This window comes from Neodiprion pinetum, chromosome 2 (genome assembly GCF_021155775.2).
Source record: "Neodiprion pinetum isolate iyNeoPine1 chromosome 2, iyNeoPine1.2, whole genome shotgun sequence".
NCBI classification, from domain to species: Eukaryota; Metazoa; Arthropoda; class Insecta; order Hymenoptera; family Diprionidae; genus Neodiprion; species Neodiprion pinetum.
The window spans coordinates 10,488,679-10,508,806 of NC_060233.1; the positions used below are offsets into that span (position 1 = coordinate 10,488,679).

General features: G+C 36.0%; 3 protein-coding genes across 11 annotated transcripts; 1 reads left to right on the top strand and 2 right to left on the bottom strand.

Annotated features, from left to right (window-relative positions):
• Positions 1–113: 113 nt before the first annotated feature.
• Positions 114–12,179, bottom strand: Usp47 (ubiquitin specific protease 47). 6 transcript variants are annotated; one of them, XM_046613018.2, is made up of 19 exons: positions 12,050–12,179; positions 11,378–11,461; positions 10,911–10,961; positions 8,233–8,430; positions 7,859–8,117; positions 6,895–7,073; positions 6,593–6,767; positions 6,389–6,510; positions 6,079–6,272; positions 5,747–5,961; positions 5,396–5,619; positions 4,331–4,498; positions 3,863–4,244; positions 3,382–3,747; positions 2,858–3,298; positions 2,453–2,709; positions 1,962–2,324; positions 1,687–1,862; positions 114–880 (listed from the first exon to the last, which is right to left on the bottom strand). In XM_046613018.2, exons 3-19 carry the CDS (start codon positions 10,926–10,928, stop codon positions 730–732), a joined length of 3,888 nt encoding a protein of 1,295 aa, XP_046468974.1. In that variant the 5' UTR covers positions 10,929–10,961; positions 11,378–11,461; positions 12,050–12,179; the 3' UTR covers positions 114–729. The 6 variants fall into 6 exon arrangements, with proteins under 6 accessions (XP_046468974.1, XP_046468975.1, XP_046468976.1 ...); XM_046613019.2 differs by lacking the exon at positions 12,050–12,179 and adding an exon at positions 11,854–11,870; XM_046613020.2 differs by lacking the exon at positions 10,911–10,961.
• On the top strand, positions 11,638–16,380 carry Rfwd3 (ring finger and WD repeat domain 3). Of its 4 annotated transcripts, XM_046613024.2 has the most exons (4): positions 11,638–11,775; positions 12,132–13,494; positions 13,793–14,029; positions 14,296–16,380. In XM_046613024.2, the coding sequence occupies exons 2-4, from the start codon at positions 13,485–13,487 to the stop codon at positions 15,780–15,782; spliced, it is 1,734 nt and encodes a 577-aa protein (XP_046468980.1). In that variant the 5' UTR covers positions 11,638–11,775; positions 12,132–13,484; the 3' UTR covers positions 15,783–16,380. The 4 variants fall into 4 exon arrangements, with proteins under 4 accessions (XP_046468980.1, XP_068989799.1, XP_046468982.1 ...); XM_069133698.1 differs by lacking the exon at positions 12,132–13,494; XM_046613026.2 differs by lacking the exon at positions 11,638–11,775 and having other exon boundaries at positions 12,132–13,345.
• Ubc4 (ubiquitin conjugating enzyme 4) lies at positions 16,151–20,091 on the bottom strand. The gene is made up of 5 exons (XM_046613039.1): positions 19,816–20,091; positions 18,517–18,669; positions 18,359–18,441; positions 18,040–18,203; positions 16,151–17,927 (listed from the first exon to the last, which is right to left on the bottom strand). The coding sequence occupies exons 1-5, from the start codon at positions 19,876–19,878 to the stop codon at positions 17,791–17,793; spliced, it is 600 nt and encodes a 199-aa protein (XP_046468995.1). The 5' UTR covers positions 19,879–20,091; the 3' UTR covers positions 16,151–17,790.
• Positions 20,092–20,128: the final 37 nt, after the last annotated feature.

Below are 20,128 nucleotides of genomic sequence, written 5' to 3' on the forward strand. Positions count from 1 at the left end.
AAATATGAACAATCACTAACATAACAATTGTGAGATTATGAAACACGGTGACTTTCGGGGAGCTTGCAAAGTTGTAATGATAGATGATTAGAAAACAAATATTTTTATTCGCATTTTTATCTCTTTTTTTTTTCTTTTTTTTTTTACTAACAACTCATCACCGTCCTAAGAACTTTCCAAACCAGCATCATCAATACGTGAAGGTATTTTGTCGATTTATTAAATTGAATTTATCGCATCGTTGTGATAGGCATATTACTATACATAGTCCGTTCAATAATATTGAATTGAATTCGATAGCATCGACATAATAGGCTTACTATTGTACATAGTCCGTTCAACTCTAACATCAGGAAAAAAGTAAATAATACCAATAGTAAAAATGTATATGAATGACAAAACTTGGATGTTAAACACTTTCAAGTATGAGACAAGTTTTTAAATGGTGATCTATATATATATATATAACAAATGCAAAACACGATCAAACTGCGGAACTGTAGTTCTAGCGACTTTTATTGTACACATAGACCCACAATTTCGTATTAGAAAAAGTAATCGTATTATCGAATTTTTCCCTTGATATTAATCAGGTCTCTTAGGTACTGAACGGACTCTTGATATCGTGCTGAAACTGGGCACCAAAAATAAGTAAATCTGTTCAAACACGTGAGTTGAATCCTAGCTTACTGCAGCAGCGTATAATCAACACCAAATGCAGTTCGGGGATCATTTGGTGTCCAAATATATTTTTAGCGCTCGCTCTCGCCGCGGACTATAACTTGACGTCGACGAGAGTGACGTCAGACGCGAACTCTCTTTGCTTGCTATCTCCTTGAGCTCTTCGGAGCTCAACTGCTTAGGTTCTTCTCTGCTATCCCTGTAAAACATTACCATTTTTAGAATGTCTAAACGTTGATTCGTGTATGTATATACATCATACAAAAGGCTCTTTGTCAATTGGGCCACTTTTTCCAATAGCCAGTTCAATATTTTTTATACCTTTCGATATAAGTCAGAACAACCTGAATAACTTGAACAGAAGAAAAATACCGATCCAAAGAGTACGTTTTAAATATTCTTTCTATATTTTATCATCATAAATTACTTAGAAATGAAAAAGTTAACAGATCAATAAAAAAAACTCTTCAAACTTGTTGATATAATTTTGCTGACCGTAATTTTTTTTATGGCACATAACTATGTAAATTTTCATTTCACAGCATAAATACTGGAATATTCCTGAAACTGGAGTATGAAATGGATAAAGTACTTTTTAAATCTTGTTAAAAAATAATCCTTCAGACAAACGTTTCAGTATAAAGTAATGTTCCAAAATTTTAGATTTTTCTGATATTGTGGATTTTTGAAGTATGTATTTTTAAAACGCTGGAGATATTTGTGATTTTATATCAGTTCCGCACAGCATTTTCAGTGTTTTGTTCATGAAATGTCATTAATTATAAGCGAAGTAAAATTCTACGTTCAGCTAAGTTCTGAAAACTAATTCAGCCCGCAAGAGTCATTTGTAAGTACGTATGTTGATAAATGAAATGGAATGCGGCTTACTTTCAATTGTATAAAATTCGAAACAGCGAAAAAAAACCATGGGTTACTTGCCGCGGAAAAACTCATGTTGACTTCATAAAGATTTTTCTAATAAAAAAATTTCTAAAATCAACAAACCTAAAGTAGACAACTGAGCCGTCTTCAAGATTAAGTGGTAAGGTATCTATAGTTGTTGCTTGGTGATTCCAGTTTAGTTCACTTTGCACCTGAAGTACAGAGATATCACAGGGAAATGCGTTTCTACCCTTGGCTACCTCTATGTACTGCGCCGGTATATCTGATATCGAGGATAACTAAAACATAGTGGGTAATATATTTCGTTAGGAACCATTGGCATTCGTAACAGAAATGCGAAAATTAATCACCAACTGATAATTTCAATCTTGTCTCACCTTTTCTTTCAGTTCTTCAATGGACTTTCCATTCATCGTGATTTCTTCGAATGGAGTTAGTTGCATTTGGGAAGGTGACCACTTCCTCACAAACAGAACAACCTGGTTGTAATCTTTGACTGTCTCCTTGTCAGGTAGTTCTTGTACGAATAATTCGCATTGTGTATATAAACGTAATACTTCGAACTTTTCTTCGTCTAAACATACTTTTGACGCTGTCTTGTAATTTTTCCTCCTCAAACGACACTTTTCGTACGGTATGTCAATATTATACTTTCTTTTTATTTCGGCTAGAATTTCCTTCTTTGCCTGACCAACTGTCATTTCATTAGATACTATCCAATCGCACAAAAATTTAAACGGCTAAAAAATAAAACAAGCATTAAACAATGGTTCGACAAGATGCATACTTCTCGTTCTCTTTTCCTCGTTAATGCAAAAAATTAAAACACAAACAAGTCCTATTAAATCATAAAATTACAAAAACAAACCTCAGTGGAATGAATAAGTAGCTGGAACAGCTTGACTTTGAACTCTCCGCTGCGTAAAGCACGTCCTAATTTCACACTGAGTCTCTCGCCGTCTTGATAACAACTTAATTGTTCAGTTAGTCTACTGCACTCTGTTTCCCCGGAGTCCGACGAGTGCCGGAAGACTTTGAAATACTCTACTGGAACACCCACGAGCGGCTCAAGGTCCTTCTTCAGGGTGCTCAACTGCATTCTCTTATCCACCAGTACTTTAAGTACTGTGAGGAAAATGAATGTCAAGCTTATTAAATCAGGTACACGAATAGCCCTATTCATCTTTCGCAATATATAAATGTCACAAGAAATTTCTTTATTCGAACAGTATCGAAGTTAGGCCGTATTTTACTCTAGAAATGTAATACCTACATTTTTGCGAATCTTCTGAGTGAGGAATAGCTTTGAAATAGTAATCAGATTCATCATCGATATCCCAATTTTCCATACGAGTCAATTTGGGTGGGGCGTAGTCAAAAACTATTCCTGAATTGGGGAATTGAGGTTCTACGCAATTAGTATAATCGGGAACATCCCCCATTAACGTTCGTTCACTATCACTCAGACTGCTATCCTCGCTGTTGCTCTGCTCAGGTGTATTCCAATCTTCGCCCTCTCCAAGCTGCGCAGAGGTATTAGTCTTCGGAGGTGTTTCCTCGATTCCGCAACTGGGTTTGGTTTGTTCGCTGTTCTTTGTCATCATCGTCTTCATCATGTCACCAAGAGATGATTTTATCGGACCATTCGCTATCGATTTTTCTTGCCCCTTGCGTGTCTCCTCGAGGGATGGAATATTCAAATCGTCTAATGTTTCTAAATGAAATATTTATTCACAAAATAATGGCAACTTCATTCTTCCGCAAAAAATTCAATAAAAATGGTTAATCTTAGCTTACCTTTGCTTGTGTCAGGTAACAATACGCGAAGGGAGATGATGTACTCGAAATTTTCAATAATCTTTTGGAGTTTAGATTCGTGGAAAGGTTTCGTTTCGTCTGTGTCCAAAGCTGTTGCAACGAAAATTTTATTCGGACCATAAAATCCCTCAGATTGAAGCATATTGTCATCTTTATCTAGCAACCGGCTGTCTGAAGGATATTTTTGTAGGACTAATTTTATCTGCTTGGCATCCAATTTTAACAGTTTTGACAACTCGAGTTTGTATTCTCTGATGGTCTGAGTTAATAAACCTCGCACACTTATCGGACCGTCAACAACTTCTTCTTTATCAATATCAACAACAAATACTTTCGTTGCAACACCTGGAATAGAATAGAATCTCTTGAAATATTTTGGTTGAAAAAATGTAGTAGAAATAAAAGTCAAATATCTGATACATTGCATCTTCCTTTTATCTATCTTGTCGGAAAAACTCACCTCCTGGCAAATAAGTCTCAAACTGCTCGTCCTTCCGACGTATTTGAAGCAGGAGATCGAATCGGCTGTTATTACGCCAAATGTCACCGATCGGTTCCATCAACTCGGATCCTTCCCAGCTTCGTTCGATCAAATCTTCGTTATGATCGTAACTAACTAATCGACATTGATCTAGCTTTACTATTCCTTCTAAACCAAGCCTTCTGTGAGCCACCTCTGTCGTTTCTTGTAACGTTTCATCTTGCAATACGTAAAGTTTTGCATCTGTGAGCCTGCCCTCTTCCGGGTGATGACAATACACTTTAAGCTTGCACATAGACATCTGTTTTTCTCTGTTCTTTCGGTCGTTTTCTTCACTTTCTTTCATTTTCTTCAAAAGATCCTGATTGAGATTTTGTAAATAAAAAGATTTCAACAACGTGATAATATTCTGCCAGTAGCTAAAAATCTATTAGATTCACAATGTACCTGTATGTGTTTGGGAAAGTTTACTGCTTGCATCGGCAGCTTGTTACGATGTGGATCTATTTGTCTATACATAAGCATATAAGCATTTGTACTGCTGCTGTATGCTCCACTATAGTAAGCTCGAGTAGGTCCACCACCATATGTCTTTTGAATATCGTCATAAGTTATCTGCAAATAAATTAATCCGTGTATGTTATTAAGGAGGTATGTATGAGTAGACAGCTCAAAATCTTGGTAGATTCTTGGACTTTGTACCTCGACAACTAATTATTCGATTTGATTTGGGTCTGTTTTCTTCAAAACTATTTAGATCAAGCTTCAATTCCATATTTTTTTTATTAGTATCAATTAACAGGTAGCATTGTTCTTGAGAATAATGTCAACCAGTTTGTTTGGTGACCACAGTACTTCCAAAACAGCTCAACTGATTCACTTTAAATTTGAAGACGAGTCGAATGATTGATTTAAAATTTGGAGACACTATTCTTGAATTGTTCATTTTCTTTGCCGCGATCTAAGTTTTCTTATCATATCCTTAGTTACTTAAATAAAAAATTCGTAAATTTTGTACGACAAATATAACTTTTGTTAGAGAAAAAAAAAAAAATCGGATCGTAACAAAGAGGATAAATTATCTAATAATACTGTCTCCAAATTTTAAATCAATCATTCAAGCCGTTTTCGAGATATTGTGAGCATCTCAAAAAATGTCACGGAGCGAACTGGTTGGCGTTATTATCAATAACAATGATTCCTATTAATTGAGTCTAGTAAAGAAAATATGTGAATGAAGTTTGATCTACGCACTTTTGAAGAAAACAAATCCATATCGAATTGAATATTTGGTTGTCAGAGATACAAGATTGAAAAATTCACCCACTTTTTCAGCCGTCTACTCATATGTACCCTTTCAAACTAATCAAACGACACTACATAAAAATTAATGAGATTGGCAGAAATATTTGATAAAACGAATAAGACCTGCTAACATACATCAATTGTTAACATTTTTATTTTGCCGTTTTGCTAGTCAAGATAATTTTCGTAATAAAATAAAGCTCTTACCCTCGTGACACTTTGATCATTAAAGCAAAACCATTCTTGAGTCATGAGATCTTTGATATACGCGTAGTAATGACCCCCGCTTGCACTCCCACTGTGAATCATGATGGAGAAGAGTTCGTACTGATATGGACCTTTATCAATTGCACGATTTCCAGAATTCTTTTCATTTTCATGATTGTGATTGCTGCAACTTGAGGTTGAGGGTCCATTGCTTACATCTATACCTGTCAACGTAAGAAGGTGAATATTATTTATCAAATTGAATGAATTGACATTTCGAAAAACAATTTAGGCAAAAATAGTTTACTTTTCGCAAGAATGGAAATAAAAAATGTATGATTTCATTTGTACCTTCATCATCATCTTGATCGTGATTTGTAGATTGATTAGTACTTGCACTGCTGTTATCACACGGGGGACATTCGTCATCTAATGTTCCACTGTCTGTCGTTGAACTATCATCACACTTTACTCCAACGCCAGTGTCCTCCTCTCTACCTGGAGACTCGTGAGCAGATGTTGATGCGACAAAGGAATTGAGATTTAAAACATCGGGAAACGTTACCCTGTTACATAAGTATATAAGCATTACATATTGTAGCAATATGTGACGATCGGTATAGCAGAGAACTGAAGACAAACAAAAAAAGAGTTAAAGAAATCCAATTCAAGACGAGACTTACTTATCATTCAGCTTGATTCTGTGGAGAGTATTGTAGTCAAAGTCAAATCGCTTCAAATGTAATGTAAGAAGGTACGGAAATTTTGAAAATTTCAACCCCTTATGTGCGTTACATTTTTTGTTACACTTTTCACAATGATACTGATTTGTCCCGTCCAGTGTTTCAGGTTGCACAAACGCTCGCAAGGCTTCCTCCTGTAGAAGAATCACAAATATTTTAATATAATGTGAATTGCCGTCCAAAACAATGATAGTACACTAAAAAATCTCCAGTATCGTGATTTTGTGGCCTGAAATTGAAGCATGCTCACCACGCTATTGTACGCGACATTGCTGCTGAATGGCCGAACAGGTAAAGGAATGTCCAGAAAAGTATCCTCTCTAGACTTTTCAGTACTACATTCTAGGCACTTTACGTAGTCGATCATCTTTCCTGTTGAATAATGATCAGCGTGTCAGTGGTAAATATCATGTATAATTTTATTACAAAGGTATTCGTTGACTAAAAAGTATACCTTCGTAAAGCCTATTGATCAGGTCAGCCTGCTGTGTGTTTTTAAACTTCTGTTCCAGGGCATCAAACATCACTCGGCACAGCTCTTGTATATCGTGCTGTTGCCATGCTTCCGTTGAGTCCCAACCAAAGCTTTTCGTTAAAGAAGTAGTCTCCACTGCAGGCTTTGTTGACGTCTACTCGGCAGATGTAAATCATAGCATTAATGAAATTTGAAATACATGATTTTCTTTCGAACTATACAGAATATTCTAGAATATCTATTTGCATCCCTAATTTGTAATCTGATTTATGAAAACTGACCTGCAAATTTAGAAATAATTTCTGCAGTTGATATGGAATACTTTTGGCCTCATCTTTCTCTGAACCATCGACGTATTCCCAGTTGTACAAAGCATTCCTAAACTCTGGGGTCATGTAGAGGGCTTGCAAAAGGCTGTTTAGGTAACACGTCATTGCCTGATTCACCAGACCGACGTAACCTAGAAGATTACAGCTGTTTGGTCAAGTGAATTATTACAGAGGAGTCATTTAATCAGTGTCTAATCATTTCGATATACAAAAGCAACTGGTAAAGTAAAGTTTGAACCAGTTTTTTAGAAAGCAAAGTTGATCAATGCTAACATTGAATAGTTTGCATAACGGAAAGAGTTGTATGTAGTATATTATACTAGTTATAAAGGACTGTGAGCATTGAAGAACAAAATTTGAGAAAAACGTTACGGTCCAAGACAATTTTTCCAATCATATCATGTTGAATTTTTTACATGTAAATGAATAACTCATTGAAATGTTAGCATCATGCTGCATAATTGGCTTCATATATCTAAATTTGAGTAATTGTGTCTCCTATAACCGGATTACGAAATATATGCTGTCAAATGGCGGAACAGGCAGGTTCAAAGTGTCATCCAAGTAAATGTACAGTCGAAATTAACATAGTAATACCTTGACTATTAACTTTCCCCCTTCTACGTCCTAGAAGAATGATCAAAATTCAAAATTACTAGATGAAAAATAAATTACAATGTAATTGATGATGATATTTGAAGTCTCTCTATCGAGCTCAAAGTCAACCACTTTCTCTGTATTGAAGCAGCAAAAACTGAAATGTCCGCTCTGTTTATCAATAAAATTTAATCAGAATATTGATAATCAGCCATATTTCGTGATAGAATAAAATGAGTTGAACGTGAAAAAAGCTTCCTTTCATTGCCTCGTTGCGACGAAATTTACTCTGAAGTATCGCGAGGTGCATCAAACTTACTAGTCTCAGGCTTGATGACACTTTTATGATTAAAAGTGAACTCCTGGATTTGTGACTGGAATGCTGGAGCTGGTCGGTTGTAATCTCCAGAGGATGGACTAAACAGTGGAGTCTTGATGGATGAAATAGTTCTGTTGGCCGCTGCATCCTTTGAAGTGTGGCGAGAAACGTCACTCACGACCAGTGTGTACTTTGTCTCGTTACTAAAATTCAATCCAATTTCCATCAGGTTTTTTTCCTTTACTTCGTTTAGCTCGACCTGTAGGCATAAAAAAAGAACATACATTTACATATATTGGAGAGAAGTTAATTCACAGTATTCAAAGTTTTTGGTTCAAAGCGAAAAGAAAACGGGTGAAAATAAACCGACTGACCACTTCACCACGTGCACTTTGTAGCACCAGCTCAAAGCTGTCCACATCGTAGGAATAATGTTGAGCTACATAGTTGAAGATATCAATAACTGTCGTCGATGGGTGAAGAGAAAGCTTAAACTTTGGCTGGGCATCTCGTGAAGTGCAATCACGAACTACGCACTCCACACCACAGTCTTCGACGGCACACACCATAGCCTGTGAATGTACAATATAGGTTTAGTCGCAGGCACATTTCGTGCGTTTATTCTTAGTTTCAATTTTACTCAACTTATGATATTACCGCAATACTAGTCAGTGCGAAGTGAATTTGAAATCTACCACAAGCATTCGACGGCACCTTGACTATTTCGTTATATTAAGTTACACGATAAAATGTATTTTTGTATGAAAATAAAAATAGATCTTTCTCGTATGCGAGGAATGAACACTTTCCAGTCTTTCTAAAGATTTTGAAACACGACTGGGTGGCAATTGATATACATAATTCAATATCACATTTTAACCAATAACCATTTCACTTAATTTAGGGTTAATCAAAGCAATACGTGTACCAGACAGAATAACTATTTGTTAAAACTGCAAACAATTTAGAACATAATTTTATCATCCAAGCAACATAATTAAAGTATTTCGTGACAAAAAAAGATGATGAAGTAATTCTAATTAAACTGCGGACGTAAAATAACTATTTGCAGGAACAATGTGAAGTTATAAATTCCGGTTTAAATATAGAACTACTTCCCAAGACAACAAGTCGCAAGGATCACAATGCGGATGGGAACTTTCAAGTTTCTAAGAAAAGCACCGAAAGCACACAGTCGCATGTTTAACTGGCACAAACGAATAAATAGTTCACAATGATATTTACTGATTCTAAGATTAATTGGAAGAACTTATTAACAGATTTCAGGCAGACAAAATTTGGCAGCTCGCCATGGTGAAGGTAGAAAATCAGCGAGATCTGTGTGATGGAGTGGGATATCGCTGCTCTGCAGAGCAAGGTAGACTACAGGAGCCTATACACCCTGCAGCTATATTTAGCCGATCTAAACCAAGAGTTTGAAAATGGCTCTCTTCTCTGAGATCACTACCACCTCCCCTTCACATATTTACACTGCGCATTGCTTTTACTCGCCTTCACAAGCACACTAATACCTAAGCCTCTCTTACACTGTTGTTGGATAGTTGTTTTTCGAGTTGTGTAATCGTCCTCATCGTCACCCCAAACTTTCCGCACTATGTATATTTATCTCGGCTAATATATATATTTCTGTACATACATATTGACGAGATAATTATCTGGGAATATGAGGGCAAACTGATTCGCAATGCCTGTGACGAGTCTTTGTTCATTTTGCATCAAATTTTTTCATTAAAATCAATAAATCGGATGGAAAAGGAATATTATCGGTGGAAATGGAGAAGAATAAAACCTGTGCATGGATGTCAGTACCTGATATTTGCAATTTTTTTAAAGACAACAGGATGGTGCGAAATTCTGTTACAGAAGTTATCAGCCCTGGATACAGAGAAATCTGTTTTTTTTCTTCATATGCTATAGGTTCAAAATCACAACCGATGAACACAGACACATTACTGATTAATTACAAGGATGGTCAAATTGTGAAAAATACTACAGTGAAAATCAATTTAATAAACTATGTCTGCTACTAGTGGAGTCGGATCTGCATTTCCGAACTTGGAATTCGATATCTTGAAAATCATTGAGCCCGTTGGGCTTAAATTCATGGATTAACTGATTATCGGCATTATCTGAATACACTTACTGTAAACATGAGAATCTGATAATGTACGTCGGTTAGTGATAGATAAAATACCGAAGAGTTTTGATAAGATCGAATTTCAATATTTTGAAAATTCATATCTTACATATCTGTATTGATTCATTGAAATTATCTCATTCCTTTGCATATTCAAACTTCTGATGGAAGTCTTTTATAAACAAGCAACTTTTCTAAACTGTTAACTTTTCTTTCTAGTAAAGTACTCTGAATAAGAGACCCGTACTATAATTTGCTGAAGGGAGATTAGTTCATTTCGCCGTAAGTTTTCCTAACAACAAGTGATGACATAGAAACTGAAAAATCAAGTACTAGCATTTTAGAATAGTTAAATTGCTACATTGTCGTAGAAAAAGTGTAACAGAGGCATGAGCATATAACTATTTTCATGCAGATACGCTACAAGGATGGCCACAAAACTCAAGGCACCGATTTCCAGACTTTGCCAACACTCCATCACAAAAATTAAATCCTCCTGTTACATAAAAAAATTTTGCACAAATTGTAAAATTACTTGATAAATTTCTGTTTTCAAGGTTTTCAAACCCTCTTAATATACGTTTTTGTTAATAACGTTTTCTTGACTCTTTTCTCGGTATAAAAACAGGAAATAATATCTGCTTTCTCAATTTTGTAATGCGAAATCATCTGTAGAAGCTTGTTGAAATCTAAATTTATGTAAATAATGTTTGAAAAACAGTATCAAGTGGTTATATTTTCTCTTAAACTGAATTTCAGTGGATTTAGTGGAAGTCTTGAGCAACTGGTCAATAGTGTAAATGAAATTTTCATTTCTTTTTCTTTTACGACATGTAAATAAGTATGGACGATGTGACAAGATTTTCAAATATCCCGTAGTTGATTACTACTTACATCAAAATCCACGGTCATCCTTGTGATGTAATAAATACGTCATATAGGTATCTACAATAAATTCGTACTATTGAATCATTAGGTACACAAAAATAGGTGATAACAAGCAAACGAAATATAGAAAACAAGTACAAAAATACATACTTCAATGTTTAATCGCTCAAAAATCTAATCTCGAATTACATACCACCAAATAAATAGCCAAATAGTAACCATCAAATAAATGCACAGGACATTAAATGATTATGAAAAAGCAAAATTTCTAGGTCTCTTACTTCCAACACTCAACTCTGAAATCTAGGGACAATCATCGCAATTGGATACCTTTCGATGGCTATTCGAATCTCCTGTCTCGATCGACGGCAACAAAAGAATCTCGTCATATTGTTAACAGGTTATGGAGGAGAGTGAACATGCTTTACAGTGCTTAGTTTTACTGAAAAGGTTTCAAAGAAGGCAAATCTCACCTAGTCTTTCCTTTCTCTCTTGGTGATAGTGAAAATATTTGAATCGATTTCAACCTTTGGTAATGCGCTGAAGCTGCTTGAGATCTGTAGGAAGAGAAAAAAGAAAAAACCAACAAGGTTACGTCGAATGTATGTAGATATATACGTCATGGTAGTTGGCAAGTAGGGGCTGCAAATTTATTTTTACGTCAAGTGAATAAATAAATATTAAAAATAATGAAGGAAATCTGAAGGCGTAAGATCGGGGAGATTGCGTGCCAGTAGAACAAGTGAGCAAAAGTAGATTCGACGTTGTGAAGACGCCGGTATTTATATTCCTTCAAATCAAATTCCGTATAACTAGTCTTACGTAATTAGGCAGATGTTGTGAAAAAAAAATTACGTATTCGTACAGCAAGGTGAGTTTGAAAATGAAACGAAAAGAATTTGAGAAAAAAGAAAAGGAGGTAATAGAGTAACGAGAAAATGTTTATTACAAAGTTTCTCTCAAATGGCTGAACAACCGACGTCAGAAATATGCGTCCTGAACATGATTTTACCGTGAAGTTATGTAACTATTTAAAATGAGAAAACCTTTATACTCGGTAAAAATAATTGCGCAGTGAGTCCTATTGCGAGGAATACGTTTTTACGCTTGCACCGAGTATAAACTATCGTCAAAAAATCACTTACCGAATTCACTGACACATGTGTAGCAATCACGTTACGCCATATTTCTTTTTTTTTAATTTAATTTTTTCTTTTCATGGCCTAGCAAGTCCGTGGACCTAGCTTGGATCAAGCTACCACGGAACAAGCATTGACTACAAATTGTTGAGATAACCGCTTCGAGTCACGCTTTTTGAAGTTCGGTAAGATACTATGTGAAGTTAGCCGGCGATCTTTGAATTTGTTAAAAATGCATTGCGGGAACCTCTTAAATGATTCGCAGATATTGCAAAATCGCAGAATTTCCAAAGAATCCATGTGACAAATAACTTTGCGTAACCAGTCCGCGGGTAAGTGGGTCTCAGTGGGCCCTGGGTAGGCCCGGGGCCATAAGAAACCGTGTTGGTGATACGGTAGCTTTTTCATCGGCGAGAGCCATTTAGCACGCAATCCCGAAAGACACAAAACCCAGTTTTCAGTAATCGTCTAAGCACAAATGAGCCAGCCTTGGGTAATTCAAAAGTTCGTTCTGTTCACAAATAATTTACCAACTATATTTTATTACAATCAATTGTGGCTTATTATGACTTCGCAAAACATACGATTCCCAGAGAGCTCGATAGAAAAAAGTCGAAAGCCATGCAAAGCGTACATTTATAGAAGAAAATTAAAAATAGCAAGGATCATGGTGTTGACTGAAGAATATATTTGCAAGCGATGCAAAGTTTATGTAAAAACACTTCTTTGCAGCATAGTTGCGAGCGTACAACTCAATAAAAAGGGAAAGAACCCTGCATTCTGGTGTTGTAACATTCTAACGAGACGCTCTTCTAACGATTATTCATATCCCGCAAGTTTTCTCTTACAACGTTCGAACAAAGTGTAAAGTTGTGAAAAAGAATATTATTGATTAAAAGTTGCAAGATGCAAACTGTAAAATTCTGAAAGTCCTAAAATTTAAGGTTGTCAAAAATTAGCGCCAATATTCGAAGTAGATTCAATGAGTGGCCAATCAACGTGGATCATCGCGATACTCTACCTACAATTATTGGAGGCAGATTCGACCGCCATTAACCGCCATCGGTTGCTGACACTCAAGGATATTTAATTAACACAGGCTGTTAGCCAAATACCGATTGATGTTGAAAGACGCGTTGACTGTTTACCGATGAGATTAAGCAGATTGAGAAGATTTCCGATTTCCCGTTTGTTCTCACTAGGCCACCGACCCTAACAGAACGGAGCGTAAATAAGTGAGCACTCCAAAGGAGTGAAACCAAGTCATAAGTCCTTTGGCAACATCGATGGTTCGGTAAAAAAGTATAAACGTGATATTTTTCCAATTACCTACTATGATCACCGCTTTTTTGTTGTTAATTTCAAGTTTCAACCATTGCTAATCCCGCATTGCACCTTCATCTCTTCTTCTAAATGTATAACCTGTCCGACTTCGTTAAAAATGGAAAACAGTGAGTTGATTTTTATCTTTCTCTTTCCGTTTCCAAGGAATAAGCCCTTTAAATTTACCGTTAACCGTTTACCCCACATCTGATACTGTTTTCTGCCTCATTTATATGCTTTAATTTGTTTCACCCTGTCTTGTCAGCAAACGATTAACCATCGATTAAATTACTATTCACAGACACAGTTGATCAAAAAATGGCAAAGATTTTGAGGAAACACTTGCACGCAGCTATCATTCAACATCGAGCTTGATGTACACTTATAATCCAATTCTTATTATTAATTGAATATTGATTATGTTAGATGAAGAAGAGATGGAGGTTCAAGAAGCAGATGAGCCAGTAATCCTGGCTCCTGATAATCGTGTCAACACTCCTATACGGGAAGTGGTACACATATCAGAACCAGAGACAGACCAAGAAGCTCAGGTTATTGAGCATAGTGAACCAGTAATCTTTCGATCTGTACAAGGGGAAGAGAATGTACCAATTTTCCAAAAACCACAAGCAAACAACAATAACGAAGAGCTTCTCGAAATTGGTGAGTTATTTAGTAATATTCAAAGGTGCAGTAAGCACTTACATATTGTTTCATCATAGTATCAAGTCATGTTTCCTTTGACATCTCAAAGTCATATGAAATATTTGACATTGATTCAAGGTCCAGATAATTATAGCCCCTATTTGATGTTTCGGATCTCTTTGGAACCGTAATTGCTTCTTGCAAAACAAACTAGTATTAACAGTTACCGTTGATCTACCTAAGATAATTCAAATATATCTCGATGGACAAAACTCATTTTATAGGAAACAAAAGAAAAGACCCAGGCTCGGATGAGGAGGCAGACCTAGATTCGGGTCAATCATGTCCGATTTGCATGGATCTGTGGAACAACTCTGGAGAACATCGTCTCTGTTCTTTACGCTGCGGACACCTGTTTGGATATAGTTGTATTCAGCGTTGGTTACAAACTGGATGTAACGCAGGAGCGCGTCGATGTCCTCAGTGCAATCACAAGGCTTCGGCTAAGGATATACGCGTATTGTATGTCAAAAAGTTATCAGCAGTTGATACTAGCGAAGCGGACAAACTGAAAGTAGAATTAAGCAAAGTTACAGCAGAGAAAAGTCGGCTGCAGATGGAACTGGAAAGGTACATAATACGGCAGAAATTATTCGACCAACAGCTGGCTGGTATGAAGCAGCGAATATTAGAACTTGAAAGTCAGCAACTGCAAATGGGAAAGGAATATCAATCGAGCCTACAGCACTCAAATTCGCAACCAATGTTAAAGAAATTTCATCTTGAACGATCGATTGACATTTGTAAAGATGGCGGGTGCAGAGTTCTTGCCTATAATGCGTGGTACCAGACCTTAGTCATATCACAAAAATCCACAAATGCCTTATTTTCTGGGTATGGAATAAAAAAAATTGATTCCAGAGAATTTCGATCTCGACAATTCGTCTTCCTGCATTCTCAGGCCATCAGAGACGTGTCGTTCAATCCTTACATAAACGAAATACTCCTTAGTGTTGGATTCGACAAGTGTGCAAAGTTGATGGACATCCACAATAATACAGTGGTTCACAATTATCAGACGGATTCTCAGCTATGGAGCTGTTGTTGGGCCGGTAATAATCACAATGTCTTTTTGGCCGGTGCCCAAGACGGTTCTGTCAGACAATTCGATATTAGACAAACGGCTGGCCCAATCAGCAAAATAGACGGACCAGGAGACAGATCACCGGTCGTCGCTTTAGCAAAGGTTGCACCAGCTTACGACAGTGGAATACCGGCTGGAGGGTTCATAGCTTGTCGCCTGAATAGTTGTTTCGCATACGAAAGCAAAGATGCGGAGTTTGCAGGCAAGCAAATGTTTCTTGAAGGGCCGTTTGTGTCAGTTTGCTACGATTCCGAAAGCAAACATGTCGTGGTTTCGTCTCGCCCAAACCCCAGGCAACCGCAGGCAAGGCATACTGTTTGTACAATTGAAAAAGGGACCGAGGATATAATCGTTTGCAATATCGTTCACACTTTCCAAGGTGGAAATTCACAGAAATTACTTTCTAGACCGTGTCAGATAAAGACTGAAAATGACACGCTTCTAGCCGCTCATCAAGAAGCTACCAGCTCTATACCAATTTGGAGCATATCAACTGGTAAACAGATCTATAATCTTCCTGTTTCTGATCCTGTGATAGACTTCTGCGCCTTTAATACTAAAAACAATGACCTCTTTCTAGCAACGCTCTCTCAAAAGAAACTAAGGGCATATAAATATGGTAATTGATTATTTGTAAGATAAATGCATACAGACGTTGACGTCAAGTGTTATTAAGGAATAGCATGATGTAAAATCATAATCGAATGTGTTTTATTTACTAGTGAAATAGAAAGTGAAAGAAACTTGTTTAAACTATACAATATGTCATATACGTGTGTGTAATTAAATTTATGTGATACCGATTATTGTAGCATAAGTATTTTGTATCGAATAAAAAAATTTTCTTTATAGATTAGGCACGTTTTTTAAGAGTGCTATAAGCCCTGTTTTTAAATATTGACCGAATAATTTTTTTACTTCCAGTAATTCAAAACTGTATACTATTTATATTTTTCCACGATCAAATCAAGGTGGATCAAATTTTGAAAGAAGTATTGAAAAAAAATTACTTTTATTAATATTTGAGGCCTATTAATGTACATTGATCTTATTAAATGGTATAAATCCTAAATTTCCCAATATGAACAGAGCAGAGTTTTTTTTTTGTTTTCCTGTAAATTCAAATTCACAGATCCCAACCATTTGTCCCAAGTTAACAAACTGGTTTGCGAGTAGTTGGACCTTGACTCTTGCTGGCGACACTTCAGACACAGCCTGCACATTGTGAATGATTGAAAAATGCATGAAATATTATGAAACATAACTATCAATTTTCAATTAATTGGAGTACATCGTATGCAGGTAAGATTTCACACCTGGCAATAGAACTTTACTCTTAGAATTACAATCGAAGTAAGATAGGATGTAGATTAAATTAATCAAATGTTCCATTACGTGAAACGTATACAACATCACTTAGCAAAGTTGAAACGTATAATTTTGAGAAACTGGTAAATTCGAAAAATTAATGACGGATAATCACTTAGCAAACGTGCACGGGACCGACCATGCGATATCCTGTCGTACCACACTGCCGTCTTACACTCCAAGTTTTCTAAGAAATATATTTTCATTAAATAGCTATGTTCAATTTTTCGCCATAAGCGTCACTGTAATTAAAATTATAAGTTTAATTTTGCTGATTTCATGGATTTTTCTTATCGTCGGTATAATGAAAAGTAGTGTAAGTAATCAAACAAGTAAGCATTGTATTGCAAGTAATCAAACTTCAAAAAATGTGCAAAATTTAAATATTCACAAATCAAGTTTGGAGGCTACCGAAATTTCATAAATACGTTTATTAGGACTAAAAGATACGTTAATTTGATTAATATACACTCAAGAGTCAAGCGAAACCCCGTTACAATCAGTCGATATGCTGCAGGATATTATAATCAGCTAGTCAATCCTCAAATTTTGACAATTGAAGAAGTGTTTAATAATTTTATTTATATTCGAACAATAAGAGTTGGGGGCAAAAACATGTAATATCATCATTCATTAAACTGACAATGAGTTACACTTGAGTAGTACAACCGTTAGTAACGCAGTCAATTAGATACACACCTCCAGCAATGAGGTTTCACATAAAACTTGAACTCAGATTGAAGAAAAATTTCAGGGAAGCACTTGGCAACTGTGTTAGTGCCTAATCAAAGCAATTATCTTCGTAGATTTTAATACGTGTTTGGTTCTTAAATATTTTACTAATGCTGTTTCTAAGTGGATTATTGGGAATTGATTAGAAAAAAAAAAAAAACATTATTCATATGTCTATTCAAACATAAATGTCGCTTCGTCTTGTAGATTTAGAATTTACAACTTATTCTCGTAAATCGTAATAATGCCCTCCTCTTGAGTTACATATCTTATGAAATTTTGCTACTTAAAACTTGTTCATCAATTATTATTGTTTCTCGTATCTATTTTACATGTTAAATGAATGCTAACAGTTAGTCAAATTTGGGATCACTTCCAAAGTTATCTCACCATTGCAATATTGTCATTACGAATGTTGGGTTTTTTTCTCAATTATTTGAAAACACGATGGTATACTTTTGTGACAGTGACATTCCAAGAGGTTGCTGCCAATTAGTAGCTGCTTTTTATGATACATAAGAATACACAGTAATCACTAACTGAATAGCTGTTCGGTGGCACGTTCTAAGTCCCAATTGTAGGAGGATAAGGCTACTCGTGCATTATGTTCTTCGATCCCCATATCAGTCAATCTTCTTATCTTGTCATCGAGATCTGACATCTTAGCTGGTCCTAAAAATATCAGGCATTTCTTGGTATTTTTTGATATTACAATCATTAGTTCGCTGAGGTCTTTACTCGTAAAAAAAACTTTAATAAATTTCGTAGTAGATAAATCTTGTACCACCAGCATACACAGACGTCCAATGTTTTGCAGTCTGACGAAACATTTCAGGCTGCTCCTTATACTGCTTAGCAACCACAGCGTCTTGTGGATCATCAGGCTCAGCAGCTGACAATAAGGCTTGTAACGATAACAAAACTGTTCTTAAGGTCATCGCAGCAGCCCTGACAAAGGATGACAATTATCGTTTAAAACACAATGCAACTAAAATCTGTTATGCAATTATTCTGTCGTAAGGTGATAGAACCAACGACATTGCAGAGTGCAAAATTATCACCCGATCAATTATATTAGTAACCATTATTGGACTGCAACTTACCATTGGTCTTTTAATATGTCCAAACATATGGCGCCTGTAACCGAGGATATATTTGGATGCCATATTTTTGTGATAAAACGAACCTGAAATAAAAGTGTAAAATTCAATGACTTCAGATCTTATACTACATCTTTGTTCATGATGGTTTTGGTACCTACTTTGGGTGGATTGAATGGATACGTTTCAGGTACTTTTATCTCTAACACGAAATTGCCACCTTCATATGGAGTGTCGGGTGGTCCTGCTATTTCACCCTTTAATTCCGTGAAGCTATCATTTACTAGTTCTACCTTAATCGCACATTTTGCCACCTGAAATGTTAGAGAAAAGAGATAAACATGATTAGTCAATTATTGTTTGTTGAAAATGCCAATAAAGTAGAAGAGGAAATCATTTGACAAGTTGACCATATTCAATATCAACTTCAACTATTGAAAATATATTTCAACTGAAACACAACACTATCTTATCAGCATATTTAATGAATATTATAATTGTAGAAAAGGGAAAGGCAACCAAGCTATGCACCGAGGTTGTTATGTTTTATCAACACAAATATTATCGCGATTCATACGAACAGTACTGCTCAACAGATACATCGTATTGCTGAGAAATAGTAATCTACTTTTAATAAGATTGCCGACCCCCTGTAGCCTTTAATCTGTAATACTTTTATAGAAAAAATGACCAAGCCAAGTTTATCAACGCGACCCGTAATGATGTGTAGAAAATAACAAAGTTTCGAAATGTCGACTAGCGCAAGAAGCGGTCTGAAGTAAGAAAATGTGACGAGATTCAAAGCAGTTTGTTAACAAAGCGTGGAAATCGTGATAGCCTGCCTACAAAGGGGTCTTGGAAAAACAAAACTTGACTGCAAGCCCAAAAATCTATGGCAAGCCCAGAAAATGTCGAATTATTGTCAACGGAAGAAGAAGAAAATGGTAAGTAAGCTACATTTATTGATATCTTTTCAAACAGGAATTTTGGATGGTTAATTAGTGACTCTAAAACAGTATTCAAATATCCGGAGAAATGATGAAACCTAAAAGATGAACCTGACAGAGAACGTAGATATTGAAGAAATAAAGATTCTATGGAAATGAGTATGAGCTGAATAGGATATTTCATGTACTAAGAACTTGAGATTCTCACGAATTTTGTGAAAAGGATAAGTTTTCAATGAAAATGTTTTTTTTCTAATAACAACAGACACTTTTCAGACGAGGTAAATAATTGCGCAAGCAACTGTCAGAGGAAAGTTTGAAAATTATAACGAGCGAGGAAAGCGAGATGTGCCCTCAACTCAAAATTGTCTACGACTTGGTACGTGGAGAATCTGTTTAGCCGTTTGTTACAGGTTAGCGTTGCATAATATGTGAAATTCTCTCGCGATCACGCGTTTGGCTAAATACTGGTAAATGTACTGGGTCGTTGAGAAGTTGCACTTATTCACTCACCTCTTCGCTTTTTATAACCTCTTTGAACTCCCGTTTGATTCGTTGCGCCGCAATGTTCGCCATGTCTCCCTATCACTCCCAGCTACTCAATACACTGACATAATTTACCGCCGAATGTACGGATGCCAGTATTTACCTCGATTTAAACAGCTCTTTTAATTCATGTACTGTTGTTGCAACCTGTATTTTTTTTACCCAAATAACCGCTGGCGGTTACATACAATTTGTCATTCGATCACAGCTAGCGCCACATTGATAGGAAAAGACGAAAAGTAGAAAAGTGACTGTCACTTGCCTGTCTCTTTAAATTCCG